This window comes from Mustela erminea, chromosome 7, assembly GCF_009829155.1.
Source record: "Mustela erminea isolate mMusErm1 chromosome 7, mMusErm1.Pri, whole genome shotgun sequence".
Taxonomy (NCBI): domain Eukaryota; kingdom Metazoa; phylum Chordata; class Mammalia; order Carnivora; family Mustelidae; genus Mustela; species Mustela erminea.
This window is the reverse complement of record NC_045620.1, coordinates 135,623,194-135,641,777: the sequence shown is the minus strand read 5'-3', so window position 1 is coordinate 135,641,777 and position 18,584 is coordinate 135,623,194. Positions and strand designations below refer to the sequence as shown.

At 49.8% G+C, this 18,584-nt stretch overlaps 1 protein-coding gene across 2 annotated transcripts in view; it reads right to left on the bottom strand.

Moving 5' to 3' along the window:
- Nucleotides 1–18,584, bottom strand: part of MBOAT2 (membrane bound O-acyltransferase domain containing 2) — a 119,468-nt gene that overhangs the window by 11,452 nt on the left and 89,432 nt on the right. For both annotated transcript variants that reach the window (XM_032353380.1, XM_032353379.1), the window contains 4 exons: nucleotides 11,409–11,464; nucleotides 10,134–10,188; nucleotides 4,280–4,463; nucleotides 204–396 (listed from right to left, as the gene is read on the bottom strand). In XM_032353380.1, coding sequence (XP_032209271.1) covers nucleotides 204–396; nucleotides 4,280–4,463; nucleotides 10,134–10,188; nucleotides 11,409–11,464 — 488 coding nt within the window. The remainder of the gene's footprint in view (nucleotides 1–203; nucleotides 397–4,279; nucleotides 4,464–10,133; nucleotides 10,189–11,408; nucleotides 11,465–18,584) is intronic.

Below are 18,584 nucleotides of genomic sequence, written 5' to 3'. Positions count from 1 at the left end.
TTGTAGCATACCCTAACGGTTTCTAGGCTATTCCCTCGTATTTAGGATATGAGCTATAAAGTTTGTTTCTTGTGAGGGCTCTGGTTTTTCCCATCGGTCTTTAACCACAAATCCTCAAGAGGGCGCTCTCCCCGCTAGCTACCGCGTAAGATGTGCCTCATTGGATCACGGTCCGGGGTCCAGTCCATTCCCAGGGGACTCACCTAACGTCCATGCAAAATAGTATTTGGGTCTGGCAGCCAGAAGAGAGATATAGAGATAGACGACTTTTGTGGGCCACGAAGCTGTAGCTTGAAAACGCTCGTCGATGTTATACTCCACGGGTAACGTTTTAGAGATGGTCAAGTGGAGGACCAAGGAGAGTCCACAGACCAAGAGCTTCTGAATGACCGCGACCTCAGAGAACAAGACAAGGTTTCGTAAGCCTTATCTGAAGCCCATCTGACACACCACCGCCAGATTAACCTGCATGAACTCCGTAACTCTCCTCAATCAGGCTGCTCTCGGTGTCCCACACCCTCAGGCTCTCCCGGCAGGAACACGTCCAGCCTTCTAACTGCTCCCTCTGGACGCGCTCAAGTCACACTAGAAACCTCAGTCTGTGTTTTCGAAGCTTTCAGTTAAAAAATACCTGAAAGCAAACCCAGGCATACAGGTGTGAATATACAAAAATGATCACGTGAATAACTTATGGCAGCGGATTTCATATTGTACACACACACACACACACACACAGCATATTTTTCCACTGTGCGTTTCCCTGTATTTTCCAAATGCCATGTATACTTCATGGACATTATTTTTACAAAAAGCAGTTTAATGCATCTCTTGCAATCTGAGAGTTCTCTAATGCAATTTTGTTCACAGATGATAAAACCAAAAGAACTACACAACTAAGAAAACAAAAAGATTTACATAAAAGACTCTGGTGGAGGAGGGGAAAGGGCCGTTCTTTCTAATATCCTGGTAAGGTTAAATCACCTGAAAAGAATCCAACTCATGGTGTTCTTGTATTTTTAGTAGCCCAGAATACTTCAGTCTCAGCCCCGGCCAAGGGAAAGAAACAGGTGGAAGGAGGGAAGGCTGCATCCAGGTAATGGAATGTAACTGAACACCAGGATGTGGAGTGTCCCGCCTGGTAGTCTAATAATATTCAAATGAACTAATCTGCACATGAATATGCATAAACTACCCAGCCCCTGAGGCCTCTTTGCGGTGGCCCTCATTCCTGCTTTCCTCAATGTTTTTTTAAGCTTTCTCCAGTCCAGTAAGGCTACCTCTTCTTCACCTCTCCCCCCAAATACCTAAGCTTTACATGTGAGGTTGAAAACAGGTAGAGAAAAAACTGTACTGTCAAGGCAGTGAGATGAAAAAATATGGTCTCACAAGGCAATCGAAAAATTGGGTGTATCGTCTTAATGAGACAATGGGCAATACAGTGACCATCAGACTAGACATGCAAGTTTCTAGGGTATCCGTTTAAAAACAAAAATTAAAGTAGCGCAGATCTGATCTCAGCTACCAGGTGGCGCCCAAAGGCTGAGGCAATGTGGGAGCAGGTAGTTAGGGAGGCCAGGTGGGCCCCTTGGTTCCCACAGCCTCCCTGCGTACTAAGGGGGCACCCTTCCAGCCTTCCAGCAGGAGGCTGATGTTAACACTTAGGGAAGCTGAACCAGAGAAGATCCAGGCTTAGGGACACGGGTCCAGAGTAGGGGACTGGCTAAGAGCGCGAATAAAAATGGGGAGACTCTGGAGGAAGCCTGCAGTCTGAGAGGTGGGATCCTCAGCCTCCAGGCGTGAGCCAGCTCCAGAAACCTGCAGTCAAGTCTGTGCCCCCTTGTAAGATGGCAGAAGACTGCCACTAAGAGGCTATGCAGCCCCAGAGAAAAGTCCTTCTGACGTCATGGCCAAGACTGACAGATGCTCCCCAGGAACCCCCCCACCCCTTCTTGCAAATGATGGAATTTTTATTTGGGCACGTCTAGCTAAAGACCACACGTGACTGTCCCCTTCACAGCTGAGTGTGGCCACGTGGTCCACGCAACGTGGACAGCTCCTGTGGTGAACCAGCTTCCGCCGTGGGAATGGGGGATCACCCAAAGGAGGGCAAAAACAGGGGAGAGCCTGTTGGATCCCCAACACATGCAGCCGCCATGTTACCCACGGGTCACTGACACTGCGGATGCCCTGGCAGAGACCTTGTGTAAGCCCTTGTGATTTGGGTCCTTGTTTCGGCACCCAAACCCGTATTTGATTTAAAGACAATCAGGAGGTCCCCAATAAAAGGGCCACTGGTGACCCGACTGTCCTACTTTGGATCTGAAGAGACCACACACTCCAGTGATGCACAAAGAGCTCCAAATGCCTTTGAGTGGTTTGTAAGTCACCACCATTTCTGACTGCACGAACCTTTCACGTAGGGAATTTAAACCAAATATATGGTAAGACAGGGAAATAACAGATTAAGAGTATCTGCCATTGCCAACAACCTCTGATTTAGGCCTACAACCCAAAAGAGGAAAAGCCGCATTTCATAAGACTGGATTCCATACAAATTCAGGGTGAGGCAAGAGAATATATAAATTTGTATTATGCTTTCTTGGATTTGAGTTACTGCCACTCAGAAGTTTATACCACCTGAAATTCTCCAATTATTTTACAACATTGATTCCTAGCTTTTACTCCTCTTTCCAGTATTCCAGAATAAGATTCTAGAATATTGAAGCTATCTATATTAATCCTTTCTTTCTCCTGTGGCAGCGAGATCTCTAAAGGGTTAAGTGGTCATCCTGGAGACACAAAACTGTCAATGGAAGAGATCTGAACGTACTCGATTTCAAGCCTGAAATTCAAGCCCACATGACACGGCATTCACCAATGAACATGTAACCAGTAATAGAAACTATGAAGACAAAAGCACCTTTTTGGTACAAAACACAATGAGTCACATGGCAGCAAAGAGATAAAATAAGAGCTTCTGTGAATGAGAGTGCACTTCCTCATTCACACTTCATTTTGTAATAATTTAGAAAGGAAGGTGGTCCTTTGCTCTAAGCCCCACATTTAGAAAAAACATACCAGCCCCTGTTTTTGACTCAGAGACTGATCAACCCAGGTGTCGAAGGACTTTCGGAGTCTACCAGATCACGTCCGCCAGAAACTCAGCCTCCACAGAGCCTCAGGGCCTTTCTTTCTTTCCTTTTTTTTTTTTTTTTTAAAGATTTTCTTTATTTATTTGACAGAGATCACAAGTAGGCAGGGAGGCAGGCAGAGAGAGAGAGGAGGAAGCAGGCTCCCTGCTGAGCCGAGAGACCGATGCGGGGCTCGATCCCAGGACCCTGAGATCATGACCTGAGCTGAAGGCAGAGGCTTTAACCCACTGAGCCACCCAGGCACCTGAGCCTTTCTTGATAAAGGAGCGTCTACCCAACAGCTCAGAGGAAGTAAAGCTGATGGTCGGCTGTGAGGCCACCGGGTGCGGGCACCGGACTCAGACCACCTGGGTCTGAATGCCAGCCCAGGACATCTTGGCCAAATCCCGCAGGCCGGTTTCCCACCTGTTAAGCGGGGCAGGTAACAGCCCTCCCTCGTGTTGTGAGGCCAAGAGAGTGACTACGGGGTGTCCCCAGTAGGGCCTGGCCCGTGGGAAGTGCCATCAAAGTGTCAGCTACTGTTAACTGTGTCACTGGGGGGAATCAGGAAAACTTTTACGGACAAGGTGCTATTTGATGTATGGCCTTTAAAGAGGAGTGAGATGTCAACTGGCGGTGCCGGGAGGCGGAGGGAGGTCAGGACAGGAGGACAGAACACTCAGAAGTGCTGGAACATGAAAGGCGGGGAAGGAGGAGGCCTAGGAGACCAGGCTGGGTCAGTTGCGGGCGAACCGCTCTCTTGTAAAACCCTCCGGACCGTAAAACATCGTTCTCACTGAAGAACTCTGCACTGCTTCTCCTATTTTTTTTTTTCTAAGATTTTTATTTATTTGAGGGAGAGAGAGAGAGGGAGAGAGGAGGCATGCCCAGGGGGAGAGGCAGAGGGAGAGGCAGCCCCCCCCCCCCCCCCCGCGCTGAGCAGAGAGCCCGATGCGGGACTCGATCCCAGGACCCTGAGATCACAACCTAAGCCAGGGGCAGACGCTTAAGCGACTGCTGGCGCCGGGGGCTGCGGTGTGAAGTCACTCTCTTACGACCCGTTTCCAAGACCCAGCGCGAGCACACCGCGAGGACGTCCGCGTCTGGGAACCAACACCCCTTGGCGCCCGCGGCTGTGGGGAGCTTACGTTGGGAGACGGCTCGGCTCTGTCGCCCGGCAGGTCCTCCTTCCCAGCGGCGCCCGGCGGGGCGCGCGGGTGCGCCCGGCCCTCGATGAAGGTGATGTAGTCCCTGTAGGAGCACAGCGGGCCGGCCAGGATGCCCATGAAGTTGCAGTTGTAGCTCAGGTACTCCAGGAGGCTGGGCATGCGCCTGCGGGGAGAGCACAGCAGCTCAGCCGGGCGAGCACGACCGAGACCGCGGGGACCGCGCGCCCCCCACCCACGCCGCTCCTCCAAGAGCCTCCCTCCGGCCTCTGTGCGCCACTGCAAAGGGGCCCCACCGAAGCTCTCATCCCAAACCGACCTGAGGCAGACAAGCCCAGGCCTGGAGAACTCGGGAGTGGCCAGTCACTCGCCCCACAACGACCCCCGCCTGCGCAGATTGCGCGTCCACGGGCCCCACAGCCTAGCGACACCGCAGTGGACAAAGCAGAGCCACGATCTGCGTTCAGAGCTCACACAGTAGGTGCAGAGCAAGTAATAAAAATGTGTACAGTATTTCAGGGGCGCAGAGTACTACAAAGACAAGGGGTGGTGGTTATTATTATTATTATTATTACAGTCAAAAGCCAAAGTCCTCCTATAAGGCAACATCCGAGCCGAGGGGGTAAGGGAGGGAACAGTGTGAGTGACCGGGACAAGTCTTCCTGGCAGAGGGAACGAGGAGTGCGAAATCCCTGAGCTGGGGCGCGTCCAGCAGCACGGAGGCCGGTGTTGCTGAACCAGGGAAAGAGACGAGAAAAATCGGAGAGAACGGATGTGAGATCATCGAGGGCTCTCTCAGAAGCTACGGAAGGAACTTTGGCCTTTACTCTGAATGCGGTGAAAAAGTCCAGCAGGGTTTTTTTAAAGACCTATGTTTCCGAAGAATCCCTCTACCCGAGTTTGGACAGGACAAGGGTGGACATTGGAAGGCCGGCCAGGAGGCCACTGGGATCTCCCGGCAGGAAGCGACAGCACACGGGAGCAGCGAGGGGAGGCAGCCCCTGTGCACGCCCTGGCAGGGCAGCCTGGGGGCTCTGCCGAGAGACTGGATGTGGGGGCAAGACGGAAGCGAATGAAGGATGCCCTGCAGCGTCTGTCATTCAACTGCTCTGAGGTCTGTCCAGATGGCACATGGCATCTCATAGTCACGGAGCTTTCTACTTCTTAATGCAGGGAAACGGGTAAAAAATACTTAGTAACACAGGAACTTCCGTAGACTGTATACATCATCATATAGATGAATTAGCAGTCTACATCTTTATTTTCTTTTTCTCTTCCTTTTTTTCCGAGTATGTGAGATAGACAACAGGGGAGAGGCAGGAGGAGAGAAATGTTTTTTTAAGATTTTATTTATTTTTTTGACAGAGGGAGATACCACAAGAGAGGGAACACAAGCAGGGGGAGTGGGAGAGGGAGAAGGAGAAGCAGGCTTCCCGCTGAGCAGGGAGCCCTAAGTGGGGCTCGATCCCAGGACCCTGGGTTCATGACCTGAGCTGAAGGCAGATGCTTAATGTACTGAGCCACTCAGGCGCCCGGAGAGAGAATCTTAAGCAGGCTTCATGCTGAGCACAGAGCCCACCAAGGGTCTCAAACTCACGACCCTGAGATCGTGACCTAAGGTAAAATCGAGTTGGACACTTAACAGACAAAGGCACGCAGACGCCCCTCATTTATTTTCTACCAGCAGCTCCATTTACTAGTAAGCCTGCTTCCCACCGACAATTATAAACTATCATAACTAGAAGAACAACTCCACCTGAGGACAGGAAGCAGGTTTCTAGAAGATGTTACAGCCCTTCCTTCCTCTCTGAGAAGTGGTTTCCTTAAAAAGCACAAACCCTCTCTGGGGCCAAGAGAAGCTGACAGACCCCCTCACATGTAGCTTTATAAAAAACAACAAAAAAGAAAACACTGCTTCCTGCCCATCTGATACTAGCGACATCACCACTTAGCCAACACTCCTTTTTTAGATTTTTCCAGAATTACCCTTCTACATTTAAAAGCATTTTGAGCCTTACATATTTTCTCTTCATGGCTCAAAACTGAGGAGAGAAAATGTTGCTGGCAGAGCTTCCTCTCGAATGTGTTTCTGGAATGCTGCACCAGAATGCCTTCTCACTGCCTCGAAGGCTGGGGAAGTGCCTTCACGCAAAAGCCACAGAAGAACTTCCTGTGCTCCCGGGACAGAGCTCTCGCTCAGCACCAATTACTTCAAGCCCCCAGACAGTGTCAGGCGATCATGGCACAGCCCAGTGCCTCCAAGTCAAACTATGTATCAGAGTTTGCAAGGACAGGAGATAAGTCTGAACCATGAGAGCTGGCCGAAGTAATTTCTGGCTCAACTGTCGTATCAAATGACAAGTCACTGTAGGTACTAAGTAGATAATTATAATGCTTGCAGTTAAAATGAGAATGAAGTATAACCATATTTCATTTATGACATTAAAGGAAAGGTTATGACATATAACCAATATTTCATTTATGACATTAAAGGAAAGAATCATCCTTTCATTCCATTAAGTATTTATTTGGAATCAACTCCACAGGTTCGAGCTTCTCGGCACTACAGACTTTTTGGGACAATACTTCCTTGTTGTAGGGGGCTGTCCTGAGCACCGCGACATGTTTAGGACATCCTGGCCTCCACCCACCAGATGTCCGCAGCCCCTCCCCCTCCACCGTGACAACCAAAAATGACTCCTGCGGGGGCACAAGCACCCTCGTTGGTGAACCGCTGTTGAGGTGATGAGGACAGAATGATACATGGGCCAAAGTTCTCTCCTCACAGAAGTGTGTACTAGAAAGACAGAGAGAAGGACAATCCAAATACCAGACAATACCAGACAGTAATATATATTGTGAAGAAAAATCAAGCATGGCAGAGGACAGAGAGTGACAGCGGGAAAGGCGGTTTCTGACGAGGATCTCTGTGTAGTTACGAGCAGTAGAGCTACTAGTTCTTATCAGGTCTTGAACCTGGTGGTCCTAAGTGCTGCTCCCAGTCAGCTACACGACAAGCCGCTGTGGGTTTTCCCTCAGAGGAGAATAACCTAACCCAACACCCATTACAAAGACCTCTGGCCGCTGAGTGGAAAGTAGACGGTGGGGGGCAAGGAGACAGAACTCTGGGGTGCCTGGGTGGCTCAGTGGTTAAAGCCTCTGCCTTCGGTCATGATCTCAGGGTCTTGGGATCAAGCCCTGCATCAGGCTCTCTGCTCAGCTAGGAGCCTGCTTCCCTGCCTACTTGTGCTGTCCAATAAATAAATAAAATCTTTTTTTTTTTTTTAAAGATTTTATTTATTTATTTGACAGACGGAGATCACAAGCAGACAGAGAGGCAGGCAGAGAGAGAGGAGGAAGCAGGCTCCCCGCCGAGCAGAGAGCCCGATGCGGGACTCGATCCCAGGACCCTGAGATCATGACCTGAGCCGAAGGCAGCGGCTTAACTCACTGAGCCACCCAGGTGCCCCAATAAATAAAATCTTAAAAAAAAAAAAAAGAAGAAGAACTCTGAGTCCTGCCGGCGAGGCTGTTCCAGGAGTCCAAGTAGAGAGTGAGGGCCCTGTTGGGCCGATCTCGGTGGGAGTGGTGAAAAGCCGGTCAGATCAGGGACAGTCCAATGTCATGGTCACATGAGAGACAGATCTCCAAGGAAGAGTGAACTTGTCAGTGGACAGGGTCTGCAGTACGAACACGTGAGTCTGCCCAAGTGCTCACCCTAAGGCCCTGTGACAAATGGTGCCTCTGTGAACCTGGCGGGTGGCGGGCTGCGGAGAGGGAGGGGGCGCAGAACTCGGGAGTTCTGTCTGGAACGTGTTCTAGCTGAGACGCCGGCTCGGTTCCCCGCGCGGACACTGAAACGGCAGCTGCCCACGAGCTGGAGCTCAGGGACAGGTGGGAGGACCGTTACGAGCCGCAAGTACATGGACAGCGGTTAGGGCCAGGGGACGGAACGTGGTCCCCAGAGAAGACGGAGCCGTCCAAGCCTGTGCCTTGCAACCCACGAATACTTAGGGGTGAGCCTCGGAGGGGGAGGATTCCGCGAAGACAGCAGGAAACAGCCAGGGAGGCAGGAGGAAAACCAAGGGCGGGGGGGGTTCCCCAGAAGACGAGAGAGGAAGATACTCCACGGACGGTGCGGTCCGCTGGGTCGGACAGTGCGGAGAGGCTGAGCTGCCGCACACCGAGGCTGCCTGTTCCACCCCCCGAGGCTGCGGGTCCCCCTGAAGCTCGCTGTCCGACCAGCGGTGGGGATGGACCCGACTGCGGGGGGCTGAGGAGGGAAGGGGGTGAGGACGGGGACAGGGACCTGCATCTCTCACAGTCTCGCGTTACAGGCTGCAGAGCAGTGCGGAGGGAGCTCGAAGGGCAAGCGAGGTAAAGGCGTGTCTCTGAGCACGAAATGATGGAGAAACGACGAGCGGCCACTCAAGGGACGGACAATGGAAGAAGCAAAATCCTCGAGTTGAAGAGAAGCGGCTGGATTCAGCCCGAAGTGAGAAGCTGCCTCAGGCGGGCCAGTGAGTCCTCCGTGTGGGGCAGAAAGCGGAGTGTTTGCCACAGACGCGGGCAGCCTGGCAGGCTCAGTGGCAGCAAAATGAAGCGGAGCTGCCTTTCTTTTCTCCAAGAATCCAACTTCGCTCCAGCCCGAATGAGTGCGGGGAGGGGTGCTCGGAGTCGGAGGAAGGAGCACACAGAAGCTGGCGGGGTGCCGAGAGGGACCGGGGTGGGAGTGGACAGGACAGATGCAGCCGAACTCCTGGCAACACTAAGGCCGTGACTCTAAACTTGTGGTAACACACTCACAGCAGGTCCAATCGGCAATGAATGTTTTTCCGCTCTGCTTTCCTCCACTGTGTCGGTAGGCAGAGAGTCGAATTTAATAGGGCTTGGGGTTTTGCCAGCTGGGTGTGTGGGAGGGCAAGGCAGAAACGGGGGCGGAGTGTCTCCTAATGAGAGGTTACAGGGATGGACAAAGGAGGCCTGAAGATCCCAGAACCCAGATCAAGGTCATCTCTCACGAACTGTGTATATTCAAGTGCACATTTACTGGTATGTAAGTACTGACTGCAGACAATGTCAAGTAAAATAATCTTAAAGATGGGGAAAGTATAAGAATATTCCCAAGACATGCCACCAAAAGTGAACACTCAGGGCAGGGTCCATCTGCTATCACACACTTAACCTCATTCTTCTGACTGCCATGATCTGTTAGTTGTAGATTCACAGAGAACAAGGCGCTTCCTAGGAATTTTTCTTTAGATAAAATGAGTATTCGATCTCTAATTAGATTAAGATAGAGCCTTCCAAGAAATCAAGCTATTCCTTCAGTTTGTCAACAGAGGACTGTCATAAATGAAGTAGAAACCTGCCCAGAAAGAATTCCTCAAACAATACTGAGAAGATCTTACTGGTTCTTCATTATCTCAAAGCACGGCATCTATGTGCTGTATTATCATGTCTTAGCCCAATTCCTGCCATCAAGTTGTCGGTCTATAAACAGAAGCAGCGATGATCACTCATTACCTCATGGCAGACATGAGGACTGTCTCCAGGGAACTCAGAAAATCACAGGAGAGACAGAAAATTTAATGATATCCATGGTACATAAGAGGCACGTGCAGGCTGGTATGTCCAATGTGCCATGAGAGCCTGAGAAGGCACCGGCAGCCTAACCTAGCAAGATCTGGTGTCAGGGCGGTGTGCGGAGGGAGGAAGGTTTGGTTTCCAAAGTCGGTACCTCCAGCACGATGAGTCAGTCTTAGCCGGGAGAGTAAAGCGCATCCCAGGCAGAGACCGCATGAACCAAGGCCGGACACAGAAAGAGGGCACGTACCTTACAGCTAGACCTCTCTGTGAGGATGTCAGCTCTTCATCCTTCCGAAACATCCCTGAAAAATAAAAACAGGTACTTTTATCAATTATGGTTTCCAAGAAAAGAATGGCATTTTTCCCCATTCACACTTGCACCGCTTTTATCAATGGAAATTCAAGCTATAATCCCAATTTTTGAATAACTGGTTCCTTTCTTTCTCATTGCAACACAGGTTCAGTCATATCAAAGGAGCATCATGGAACCCAACACATCTAGGTCCGTAGGAGATAAATAACACACGTCAGGGCACAAACCTGACCCTTCTCTAGAGGAAATTATTATTAACTTAAAAATTCCAAAATGCTAGCATATCTAATAGCAAACACTATGACTTTCAAAAGGGGGCATTAAGATCTATTATTAGATGGCTTCAATGACTAATCGGTATTAAGGGCTAGAAGCTCAACATGAAGCAAGGAATGATTTCCTTACCTCTGCATGACTCTGAGGAATGAAAACTGGACTCATATACCTTCTCCATCCATTTCTTTACCTTCTCTCCCCAAAGAGGGGATATGATTTGCAATTACACAACCACTTACTCAATTCTAAGCCCAATTTAAAGACCAAAGGAGGACTAAATTAAGAGGCAAACACCATCCTTAAAAATTATTTGTAGGTCGTCCGTACCAGAGGGTACAGGACAGGCGACGTATACAGTGGGGCTAAACGCCCCGTGCCAGAAGCTCCCTGGGCCACTACAAGTGACGGGTCTCATGGGGACGCTCCTCCAGTCTGTGAAGAAACCAGAGTCGAAGTTGTGACTCATGGCCCAGACTGTTAGCATTTCCTATGGCAACGTGTCCATCCACGGAAGACATAAAATCCGAACTTACAAATATTTATGCTAAAAACAGATGTCACTGTGTGTATACATTAAGGGATAAGGGGCATGGAGAAAAACATTCAAATATTAATAAAAATGTAACACAAATGAAACAGGGACTAATAACACTTGACTTAGATCAAACGTCTATTTCCTTTATATTTGCCACTAATGTGGGTCCTACAACGGGATCCCATTCCTTTACACTGTTTTTGTCACTGGATCAAGTGTGAAACTGAGATGAAACACTGCAGAAAAATAAATACACTTTAGTGAACCTATGCAGAGTTAAAGACTCCCCTCTCTGACTTCCTCGAATACAGAGTGGAAAGTGAGGGTCGTTTCTCAGATGAAAGTACATTTGAATAGGATTTCTTTCAGTGACAAAAAGTTAATTTCTAAATTCTTACCATCATGAATTTCATAAGCCAAACTAGTGATCTTCTGGGTAATTATCATCATTGGGCTGTGACAAAATAAAAAACACGTATTTAAAAGCAGAAACTTAAAATAATACTTATGATGTATGAAAAAGAGTTTCTTCTGCTTATACAACTACAAAATGCTGACTTTTACAACACACAAAAAGACCTTGGAGGGATTTCAAAGAGATAATCCAGGGGCTGCTGTGTTTGGGGAACGTACAGGAGCGGGCGAACGGGAGGAAGCGGGAAAGGAGGGAAGAAAAGACAGGACAAGAGAAGGGGAGGGCATGGGAGGAGGAGGCAGGCAGAGAGAGCGGGAGGGAGGAACTCCTTCAGCTCAGGCTCCACTGGCGACCCGGGGTAAGCAGCGCCGCCCGGCCCCTCCCTCGGAGATAGAACAGAGGCTGGGGGGAAAGAGCCCCAGGCATCAGGCAAGGCCCTGGCTTCTGGGTTTTGACTTTCCAACATACCATGCTGCCTTTTGCCTCAGCTGACATGCGGGTGGAAAGTGAGTTGGGAAAAGGGGAAAAGGTAGAAAATTAAGAGGGTGGGTGAGAAATGTAGAAGAGCACGGGAGGGATGGGGGAGGGAGAAACAGGACAGCGTCCAGCTCGCTGGTCTGGGACCCCCAGGACTAAAGGCCTGTTGAGAGCCGCCCTAGGGGAAAGTGCCTAAAGCACCCTTTAAAGACGGCTCTGAGAGATGTCAAGTTAAGGAAAAGGCAATCTTTTCTCCATAATTTAGGATGTGTAATGGAATGGATAGCTTGGACAGGGAGAATACGTAAATCCACGTTAAGAAAGCCACCAGCATACACATTCATCCTTTACTACGTTAGCTTACAGACACTCATATTGCAGAACAACTCATCACAAGGAATTCATTTATATTTTTGGAATTTCACTAAAACCAGGAAATGCCGTGTTGCCTACAAGCAGAGCTTGTGAGCTCTGCATGCTCGGAGTCCGCACGGCGTCCACGGCACCAGGAAGGCAGGACGGGCCAACCACAGCGCCAGCAAGCAGCGGTAGGAAGCCCAGACCCCACCACGGAGACCCGGTGCCCTCCCGCTGCCCCACGCTCAGAGCACGAGGCTGGCCAAGGTCCGCTCTGCCTCTGGACAAACACAAGCATCCTTCAACGCGTGGCCAAGGAGGACGCCCTGGGAGGCCATGAGATGCTCAGAGCCCGGCGCCTGAGAACTTACAGCTCCTTCTCTTCACCCAGCAGACAAGATCTCTCTCTCTCTCACACACACACACACACACACACACTCACACATGTCAGAGGACAACTGCTCTAACTCAGTGCACGAAGGAGGGAGTCCCCTTGGGTTCCCTGAAAAGTCAGTTCTTCCTCCTACACCGCTCACTCTTCGGAGACGAGCCCTCAGCCCACCGCCGCCCCAGCCTGCTAGGAGCACCCAGGAGCTGTGTCAGCCTGCAGGAGGTCTCACGGGCCTCCGAGGTTTGCAAAAACGATGATTCCCACTTCCCTGGGGGCAGAGAATCACTTTTGTCATCCTGCCTCATTCTTACCAAAGAATTATAAAATACTCTTCAGTTCTAAATTCTAATTCCCTCTTTTCCTCAAAACATAATACCAAAATGGCTGGTCAAATAAGGAAGCTTATCCGCACAGTGACATACTAAACTGTGAAGTACAGATAGCTGAGATGTTCCCAAAATACAAATATGTGCTTCCTGTGTACGGGCCCTCCTTGCGCCCCAGTGCCCCGGCCGCAGGCTGCCTCCCGGCGTGGAGCTGGGCTGGGAGAACGGGTCGTGGGAGGCTGTGCTGTTCCATCCGGGAAGCACGTCCCTAACAGGGATGGGAAGACGGCAGGGAGCAGAGCTCAATGCTCCCAAGTCTTTCCAAATGTTGCTCCATCCACTTGGACCTCTCTCTCTGGAAACGTTCTGCGAGGACGGCTCCTTCTTCAAGTCCCAGCTGTGAGGTCACTTCGTACTAGAAGCCCAATGGACAGCTCAACCACACGTAGCTCCTCAGCCACGATGCCCACACCTGCCCTTCATCTAACTTTGGCTTGTTTGCTTCCTTCCAAATATTTTCAGGTTCATGGGTATTTCATTTATCCAATTACAGTGGCTGTTTTAAAATCTTTCTTTCCTGGGGCGCCTGGGTGGCTCAGTGGGTTAAGCCTCTGCCTTTGGCTCAGGTCATGCATGATCCCAGGGTCCTGGGATCGAGTCCCATGTCAGGCTCTCAGCAGGGAGCCTGCTTCCCCCTTCCCTTCTGCCTGCCTCTCTGCCTACTTGTGATCTCTGTCTGTCAAATAAATAAATAAAATCTCTCTTTCCTTTCTAGAAAGTCCATGAGGTAAGGAACCAACAGTCTTTTTCACTACTGAATCCCCGGTGCCTAGCTCAAGACATGTGCTAAATAAATACTTTTAAAATGCCGGATACACAGACTCTTCCAAGTGTCCAGTCATGATCTCTCACTCCTTCTACAGGTTGATCACACTCCCTCCTGCCTGTCCACTCTCATCCGTGCTTGAAAGCATTCATCATACTGTTTCGTAATTCTTTTGTTTACTTTCCTGTCACCACGAAAGTCATAGGCTACTGAACACCAGGAACAATGCCTTATTTATCTCTGCACTTTCAACAACTGGCATACACAAGGGCTCAGAGAACCAACTAGTTTTCAAAAATGTCCCAACATCATTTTATTTCCTTTACTGGTGATCATTAGCCCTGAATGTTCCCTTTGATTTTAAACAGCTGGCAGTCCTTCTGCCTCTGGTCCAACCTGTCATGAAATGGGAACGGGGGGTGGCAAATGTGAGAGTAAAATGCTAGAAGGCAGAATTACTACAGAGAGGCACTGCAGAAGTAAGTTCTAAATGAAAGTCAGGCAGTACTACAGTAAAAGGTTCAGTAAGGCACCAAGAGGTAAACAAGAACTCAGAAAAGTGAACCAGGGGAAAATGAACAGACGAGGCCAACACAGGCATGGGCAAGACCAGGAAACAACAGAGTGAGAGGAAGGAGAACCAGTCTCACCTTACTATGCCGAACCCAGGGTGCAAAGCCAATGTTCTCCAATGTTCTCAAAGAGATCACCTGCCGTGGGTCTTCTCCACAGTGCACTTTGTTCATAAAAACTTGTTTGGTAACAGACATTATTTCACTTACACCTTTACTGACATTTTAACTACCTGTTGATTTTGCATCTGGCAGAACCTACAATAGCTCATCCCTTTCCGGGTTCTAGAAAGTCTGGGACCACTTGATTTGAGTCAGAAAGGCCCTCTGGCTTCCCGCAGGGTGGAGTCTGAGGGATGGAGGAGGGCGAGAAGGCGGACGGAGAACCCCCACCGAGTGAGCTCTGGGTCGTGGGTGGAGCCACCAGCACCATCTACATGACGACATCACTGTGTCTGGGTGGACGTGTATTTACCCCTGCTGACCCTCTTCCAAGAAAGTGGGAAAATATGGACTTGAACTGTTCAAAATAAATACTTCAACTGATGAAACAGCTTTAGGTAATATTTTTTTAAAAGCCCTCTCTTATATAAAGAACTAATAGCGCTATACTTCTTAAAACTTAGAAAAAAAAGGATGCAGAAGTTAACAATCATCTATACACATCTCTTTTGTCTCTACAGATAATGAGAATAATAGGAGTTAGTTCTATCACACAGAATTCAACCACAGTTAATAGCTGAATTATTAGAAGATGAATACAGGGGCGGGCATTAAGGAGGACACATGATGTGACTGATGAGCACTGGGTGTGACACGCAACTAATGACTCGTTGAACACTACATTGAAAACTAATGATGTTTTATATATTGGCTAATTGAACGTAATAAAAAAAAAGAAAAGAAAATGAATGCTACAAAGAATAGTCACTTTCTTAACTGTCCACCATCCCTAGAGGACGCCCACCCTAAAGACCTGTGCCTACTAATGCGGCAAGCACCTGCCAGGTCAAAGGTCAGTTTGCCACTGCAGGGTGTGAGTCCCCTGGCAACAGAGATGAACTGTCACGTCTCCGCCTTAGTCATCTCTTTCCTCCACAAACAGCAAACCCTGCAGCCAAACGTGCCCCACACCCTGGATCCCGGAATCCAACGGGAGACGAGCCGGAAAGGGCGAGCCACGCTCATTCGTTCCCCTTCCTCCCTCAGGCAGAAACAGGTGTTCAGCGAGCACCTACAATAAACCAGGCGCTGGAGACACAAGATGCAGGTCTCGCTGCCACCAACCTCACAATGGACCGGACAGAGATAAGAAACAAATAAACAGATCAATGCATAGAAGGCCAGATGCCACCGAGTGCGGGGCATGGGAACGGAGCAGGGCAGGGGAAGAGGGATTGCCGGCACAGCTGTAATAACCAGCCTCACCCCGAAGGTGACATTTCAAGCGGGAACAAGCGGACAGCTTGTGGAGGTAAGAACGTCCAAGAAGGGGGAAAAGCAGCTCAACAGTCCTCAGGCAGAAATGTGACTGGCCCAGGGGGAGACAGGACCGGAGCAGGTGCGGAGCAGGGACAGGTGCAGAAGCTGGAGACAGGGCAGGGCAGAGGTGGGACCCAGAGGGCTTCAGCAGGGGCGAGTGAGGATGGGCTCTGTCCGAACCAAGCAATGCATGAACTGGAGGGTTTCTGGCACAGAGTCACCTAGTTTTAAATGGACGTGTTCCAGCTCTGGGCTGACGCAGACTGGGGAACCATGGCGGGATAAAAAGGCCAGGAGGGGATGGTGGCTAAGTAGGCAGGAGAGGGCAACGGCATGTGCAGTCTGCGGTGGAGCCCAGCTGTGGTCAGAGGGTAAAGAGGCAGCGTCAGAAGACGATCTGACCATGGACTTGATGCAGCGCTGAGACCCGAGGCCGCCAAGGTTTCTGGCCAGAGCAGCTCCCCAGGAGGATGGAGGTGGCTGAGTATAAGCACAGGAGGGCAGGGAGGGGCCGTCCGTTTCGGGCACGTCCGTGTGAGGGGCCTCCCAAACCCCTGGGGGAGGAGCGGACGGGGCCTGGGCAGCCACACAAGTCAGAACAGTCACCCAAACCCCACCACCAGAGGCGATCCCTGCGGGAGCCTGGAAGCATTTCCCTGCCCCCCCCAAGTTATTACGTAAACCATCGAGGTAATGATGCCACTGTGTAGACGAAATAAAGCAGCAGTGTGACAAATACCGCAAACGGTATCGCGACACAGCAAGTGTCTGCTGAGACCTTCCTTTAGCAAACATAGCAATCCGCCAGGAGCGCGACCTCTGGGGGGCTTTCTCGCTGCAAGGGAGATGACCAGGTACGCGAATAACCGCGGAAAAAAAGTACCAAGAACCAAAGGAGGCGTTGAAGGAACGTGCGCAGAGATGAGACAGGGCTTCGAACGGGGAACCTGGCATCGGAGCCACGTGCCCTGTGCCCACACGGGGCACCCTGGGCACAGGAACAGGCTGCACGACAGTTCCGAGCGGAGAGCAGGGCCGTGTGGCACAGCCCGTGGGAGGCTCAGAGCCTCGAGAAACCCGCAGAGCCCCGAGAAGGGTCATCAGGGTAGGCTGCTCTGCGAGCGCGCAGAAGAGCAGAGAAGGCTCAGGGAAGGTGGAAGCCGGACCGCCTAGAAAACCGCCTAGAAACCTGCTGCTCTCGGTAACTTGACCGACGGCAGCCGGACGGGAGGTTTCCTCTCACCAAGCCTAGGTCAAGGTGAGGGAGATGCTCCCTCGGGATGAAACAGGACCCACGGAACATTAAGTTTCAGCGGCTAAATAATTCACATCCGTCCCACTTACAACACAGTGAGTGGGAGCCGTGTGACAGGAGGGTGAGGGGATGAGAGCGGGGGTGGGGGGGCTTCTAGATTCGGCACAGGGCACAGAAAGATGCCTACAATTAAGACTCTCAGCTTGAGCAAGGCTTTCCAAAAGGCGGGCACACAGGGCGTCTGTCTGGCTGCTCAGTCGGTTGAGTGTCCAACTCTTGATTTCAGCTCAGGTCACGATCTCGAGACTGTGAGATCAAGCCCCGTGTCGGGCATGGAACCTGCTGAAGATTCTCTCTCTCTCCCTTGACCTCTGCTCCCCCGCCACGCCCCAAATAAAAACAAAGCAAAACAAAAGGAGTCCATGTGACAATCCCACCTGTAACTTAGACCAAGGAGTCTGTCCCTTATGCTGGACAGGACTGTCACCTACGAAAAGTACTTCGCACCTAGTGAAAAGTATAGCACATACTCAATAAATCCTAGCTGAGTAAGTGGTAATACAATGTTTGTTAAGCATGTGATACTACGTGATTCGCTCTAAAACACATCCTTAATTTGAAGGGGAAATTATGTCATGTACCTCTCTTTTGGTGGATGCATGAAGGTACCCCTTCAGCCCTACAAAAATCGACACATTGCAATCAGAACTCATTACCTTCCTGCCAGAAAAATCTGTTCTCGCTTCTGTCTACAAGCTGTCTACAAAGAATGCCAGCATTTGCCTTTCTTTCTTCTGTCTCAGTACCATTTACCGAATAATCGAGAAGGGCTTTCCCCATCCCCACTGGATCTATAATCCCAACATATCTATTCTGTACCTTTATTTCTCGGATCCCATGGGTCTGTTTCTCTCCTCTGGCTTCATGGCTTTGTCTAATCCTGTGTCAATCCTGTAATATTTAAGTGACTGCTCCTTAACAGTAGCATGTTTTATACTGAAATAGTTACTCTCAAGCCCTTACACTTCTAGAAAAACTTTTCAGTTCATCTCATTTCCCTCAAAACCCCACCTTGAGCTGCCTTACACCTACAGATTAATTTGAGAGGAATTACCATCTTTGTAATACTAAATTTTACCATCTGAATCACAAGATGTTTCTCCAGTTAGTGTTCTTTTATATCCTACCATAAAGTTTTATAGTTTTCTAGACAGAAGTCCTGTGCATTTCCTTTTACATGTACTCCTAGACATATCATAGTTTTTAATAATTGCTTGTGAAACTAGGATCCCTTCTCTATTGTATCTGCTAACTCGTTATTGCAGATATAAAGGGAAGCTATTTAATTATTTTATACTTCTTCTTTATCTATTGTCTTTTTTTTTAAAGATTTTATTTATTTATTTGACAGAGATCACAAGTAGGCAGAGAGGCAGGCAGAGAGAGGAGGAAGCAGGATCTCCACCGAGCAGA